Source organism: Quercus suber, unplaced genomic scaffold (genome assembly GCF_002906115.3).
Source record: "Quercus suber isolate HL8 unplaced genomic scaffold, Cork oak 2.0 scaffold_350, whole genome shotgun sequence".
Classification (NCBI taxonomy): Eukaryota; Viridiplantae; Streptophyta; class Magnoliopsida; order Fagales; family Fagaceae; genus Quercus; species Quercus suber.
In genome coordinates this window covers 719,754-724,903 of record NW_027069802.1, presented here as the reverse complement: position 1 = coordinate 724,903, position 5,150 = coordinate 719,754, and the positions used below count along the sequence as shown (strand labels likewise).

At 36.8% G+C, this 5,150-nt stretch overlaps 1 protein-coding gene across 1 annotated transcript; it reads left to right on the top strand.

Moving 5' to 3' along the window:
* Positions 1-1,448: 1,448 nt before the first annotated feature.
* On the top strand, positions 1,449-4,574 carry LOC112038312 (heat shock protein 83). Its single transcript, XM_024071114.2, has 4 exons — positions 1,449-1,769; positions 1,848-1,989; positions 2,089-2,369; positions 2,799-4,574. The coding sequence occupies exons 1-4, from the start codon at positions 1,632-1,634 to the stop codon at positions 4,347-4,349; spliced, it is 2,112 nt and encodes a 703-aa protein (XP_023926882.1). The 5' UTR covers positions 1,449-1,631; the 3' UTR covers positions 4,350-4,574.
* The last annotated feature ends 576 nt before the right edge of the window (positions 4,575-5,150 follow it).

Below are 5,150 nucleotides of genomic sequence, written 5' to 3'. Positions count from 1 at the left end.
TGAATTAAACAACGGTTAATAAATATTTAAAAGATGAATGAACGCAAAAACACACTTGAAACTTGATTAAATTGATGTGCGAGGAGATAAACTATGAACTGAACTACTGTTCTTGAAAGCTAATATAATCCTTAGTGCTACAGTAAATCTTCTTCTTCCTTCTTTTTCTATTTCTTCCGATCTCTCCCTTATGGGAGGTCTTTTACATTTATATAGTTTTTTTTCAAACCATCTTGATCGTACACTTGTTAATCATCTAAGCATTCGTTCTAGTACATGTCCTATCAGGCATCTTCTTTCGTTCTCTATGAGTAGTAGTAGTTGAGATTGCACTGTTCAGAGGTCTTCTCCACATAAATGCGACTAAAAAAGTTGCTGCAGTGTATTTAATGCGGTGGTAGCAGCTTTTACTTGTAGATATTTATGTATTCTTATCACCTTTGTATGTGCCTGAAGTTCATCATTATCGTTACAACTTCTTGAAAGGTCACCTAAATCACCCAAGTACTTGCTTGACCGATATTCATCTTATCCGAGAAGGATAACCTCCTAAGACTATATTCCTCCATCCTTTCCTTGCACGATCCTCCATTCTGGGGCTTCTCCTAATCATTTACTCCTCCTCGGACGTATCAACATCCTCGAATAAGGCCCAATATATGAACTTGGGCTTTTATCCCCACAGTAATTATAAAACAAGCATTTTCAATCATGAATAATTTTAAGGAAAAAAATTTTCTAATGGATTCTTTGATTTTGTATATTAAAAGAAAAAAAAATTTGTTGCAACATTTAATACAAAACCAATTATAGGTGATTTTTGCAACTTAATAGGTTGTCAAGTTACATTTTGATAGATCATAAATGATTGGGTAGATAAGTGGTAAGAAAAATTATTTTATATATTTTATTAATATTGAATAAATGGTAATTTATTTTTTGAATAAAATTTTTTTAAGAACAGACCAATCCTAGTTCTATCCATGAGAATTACGTATTCAGAAAAGCTAGACAATCCCAATAGGGAAAAAAAATGATAAAATACTATTTTGATCCTTAACATTTACTAAAAATTTGTTTTTCATGTCTAAAATTTGAAAATTTCTTTTTTCATTCTCAAATTTTGTAAAGATTTTTTTTTAATAGTTTAGAAATAAAAATAGATATGCAAAAAAAATTTCAATAATTTAATGACGAAAAATAACTTTTGGTAAAGTTTAAGGATAAAAAGTAAAATATTTTTAATAGTTTAAAGACAAAAATAAATAAAATTTTCAATAGTTTAAGAATAAAAAAAAATTAAAATTGAGAGACAAAAAACAAAATTTTCCAAAAAATTAAGAACAAAAATAATATTTTATCCAAAAAAAAAAAAACACAAAAAACACAAAAACCCAAAATCAAGTAACCCCATAGAGCCGTAGAAGATTCGAAAAACGACCCACTCCCCAAGTTATCTCTCCCTTTTTTTTTTTGTCTCGGAATCGGAAACTCTCTGTCTTCTCTCTACTATATAATACACACTCTCCTCCTCACCAATCTCTCACACTCACTCATCAACAAACAGTTTGCTTTCTAATATTCTCTCTCGCTTTCCTTCGTTTTCTCTAGCGCTTTCTTTTGGTGGAGTAATGGCGGACGTGCAGATGGCTGATGCAGAGACCTTTGCATTCCAGGCTGACATCAACCAGCTTCTCAGCTTGATCATCAACACCTTCTACAGCAACAAAGAGATCTTCCTTCGTGAACTCATCAGCAATTCCTCTGATGTATGGTGAACTCTATCTCTGTTTCTTTTTCTTTTAGATGAGAATTAAGACTGATTGGTTTTGAATTTATGTGTATAGGCATTGGATAAGATTCGCTTTGAGAGCCTCACAGACAAGAGCAAACTCGATGCTCAGCCAGAGCTCTTCATTAGGATCGTCCCTGACAAAGTCAACAAGACTCTCTCTATCATCGACAGTGGCATCGGCATGACCAAAGCAGGTACTTATATATTCTGCTTCTCTGTTTTCTTATTAAGCACATAATAATATTTAGTGTGATTTTAGATTGCTAACACTTTTTTCGGCTTTGGGGTTATAGATTTGGTGAACAATTTGGGTACAATTGCGAGGTCTGGGACCAAGGAATTTATGGAGGCATTGCAGGCCGGAGCAGATGTCAGCATGATCGGTCAATTTGGTGTTGGGTTTTACTCGGCTTACCTTGTTGCCGAGAGGGTTATTGTGACTACAAAGCACAATGACGATGAACAGTACATCTGGGAATCACAAGCTGGTGGTTCCTTCACAGTGACAAGGGATGTTGATGGAGAGCAACTTGGTAGGGGTACCAAGATCACACTCTTCCTCAAGGAGGACCAGGTAAAAATAAAATCCAGTTTTAAATTACATTGCTTTTGATATATCAATGTGTTAGACATAATGTTTTTATTATGTAAATTATTAATTTAATATTTATTTTGACTATGATGATTACATAGACTCTCATGAGTTTTAATTAGTTGAACTAATCTAATGTAGCACTATCTGTAACTCAAAATTAAATTTAAAAATATAAATTAGAATGATAATGTGGAAAAATATGGGTTTTCTTAGACTTTCTTTGTGATTTTAGAAGAAATTAAGAAATTGTTAGACTTTTCTGTAAAGAATATTGTCAATGATTTCAAATTATATATTAGATAGATGTATGTACTTTTTAATTAATCTGTAATTTAACTTTTAATTGATCTATGTATTGTTATTCGTTATTGCTGTATTAATTTTGTGTACCGTTATTGGTTTGAGCAGTTGGAATACTTGGAGGAGAGGAAGATTAAGGACCTTGTGAAGAAACACTCTGAGTTCATCAGCTACCCCATCTATCTTTGGACTGAGAAAACAACTGAGAAAGAGATCAGTGACGATGAAGACGATGAACCAAAGAAGGAGGAGGAAGGAGCTATTGAGGAAATCGATGAAGGGAAGGAGACCAAGTCGAAGAAGAAGAAGATCAAGGAGGTCTCTCACGAGTGGGAACTCATCAACAAGCAGAAACCCATCTGGCTTCGCAAGCCAGAGGAGATAACCAAAGAGGAATATGCTGCTTTCTACAAGAGCTTGACAAATGACTGGGAAGAACACCTTGCTGTGAAGCACTTCTCAGTGGAAGGCCAGCTTGAATTCAAGGCCATTCTTTTTGCTCCAAAGAGGGCTCCGTTTGATCTTTTTGACACTCGAAAGAAGATGAATAACATCAAGCTCTATGTCAGGAGGGTGTTCATTATGGACAATTGTGAGGAGCTCATTCCGGAGTATCTTGGATTTGTGAAGGGTGTGGTGGATTCTGAGGACTTGCCACTCAATATCTCTCGTGAGATGCTGCAACAGAACAAGATTTTGAAGGTGATTAGGAAGAACCTGGTGAAGAAGTGCATTGAGATGTTCAATGAGATTGCTGAGAACAAAGAGGACTATAACATGTTCTATGAGGCCTTCTCAAAGAACTTGAAATTGGGTATCAATGAGGATAGCCAGAACAGGGCCAAATTTGCTGCTTTGCTCCGATACCACTCAACCAAGAGTGGTGACGAATTGACTAGTTTGAAGGACTATGTGACCAGAATGAAGGAGGGTCAGAAGGACATTTATTATATCACCGGTGAGAGCAAGAAGGCAGTGGAGAACTCACCATTCTTGGAGAGGCTCAAGCAGAAGGGTTATGAGGTGCTATATATGGTTGATGCAATTGATGAGTACGCCATTGGACAATTGAAGGAGTACGATGATAAGAAGCTGGTTTCTGCTACAAAGGAGGGTTTGAAGCTTGATGATGATAGTGAAGAAGAGAAGCAGAAAAAGGAGGAGAAGAAGAAGTCTTTTGAGAACTTGTGCAAGATCATCAATGACATCTTGGGAGACAAGGTTGAGAGGGTGGTTGTCTCTGACAGAATTGTAGACTCTCCTTGCTGTTTGGTGACTGGGGAGTATGGATGGACCGCAAACATGGAGAGGATCATGAAGGCTCAGGCACTGAGGGATAACAGCATGGGTGGTTACATGTCAAGCAAAAAGACAATGGAGATTAACCCTGACCATGGCATAATGGAGGAGCTTAGAAAGAGAGCTGAGGCTGATAAGAATGACAAGTCTGTCAAGGATCTAGTGTTGCTGCTCTTTGAGACTGCCCTCTTGACTTCTGGTTTCAGCCTCGAAGAACCCAACACTTTTGCAGCCAGAATTCACAGGATGTTGAAGCTTGGTCTTAGCATTGATGAGGAAGAGACCGGTGGTGAAGATGCTGATATGCCTGCTTTGGAGGAGGATGGTGGTGAGGAGAGCAAGATGGAGGAAGTGGATTAAGCTCCTAAAGATTTTGTTAGGTTTTGGTATTTTGGTTTTTTGTATGTTGGTAGAGGCGTGTGAGTTATTATGTTTGTGTTCAAAGGGAGGTCTGATAGTGTTTTCTATTAGTTTTGTGACCTGGGACTTGTGAATGTTTTTCCTTTTGGTTCTATAAGGTGTTTGGGGTGCTTCATTGCGCACTGTACTTGATTCCATAAATTTAATATACTCTGGATTTCCTTATCTTCATGGCTCGTTGTTAAATTTTGGTAGATATTATTTCTGTTTTCTGTGGTATGATTTGTTTGGAATTCAGATCATATTCAAGTGCAGTTGTATAGCTGTAGGCCTCAGAAGGCTACCCCACTTTGAAGGTCTTCTTCTGGGCTTCAATTCTTGAAATTTGATTTATCGGCCACAATCTTGGTGATTAAAAAAAATTATTTCTAACCCAAAAATTTCATCTAAACAAAGCTAAAACTGAAATTTTTCCACAATTCTGAAAAACAAACCCGATAACCTCCCGAGTCCCAACCCTGAAAATCTTCTCTACCCTTCTCCTTCCTCTAATACCCAACTCTGAAAATCATTCCAGTTTTGTACTATCAGCCTTCAGAACCTTATAGTTCTCTAATATCACAGTCTTCACCTCCAACCTCTCTCTCCCTCACGCACAACTGTCTCTCTCTTTGTGTTGAGTTTTTCTCTCTCCCAAATACAGACCTCATGGCTACAAACCCATACCCAAAAACAGATCTCAAGTTGTGAAGAAGCCATTAGTAACAGATTCCACTCAATCTTTTGCACCGATTTATCGTA

Excerpts from the sequence above, each read along its gene's own strand:
- LOC112038312 (XM_024071114.2), top strand. The coding sequence starts at position 1,632 with ATGGCGGACGTGCAGATGGCTGATGCAGAGACCTTTGCATTCCAGGCT. Across the intron at positions 1,770-1,847 it reads TCATCAGCAATTCCTCTGAT|GCATTGGATAAGATTCGCTT; the intron begins GTATGGTGAACT and ends TTATGTGTATAG. Across the intron at positions 1,990-2,088 it reads CATCGGCATGACCAAAGCAG|ATTTGGTGAACAATTTGGGT; the intron begins GTACTTATATAT and ends TTGGGGTTATAG.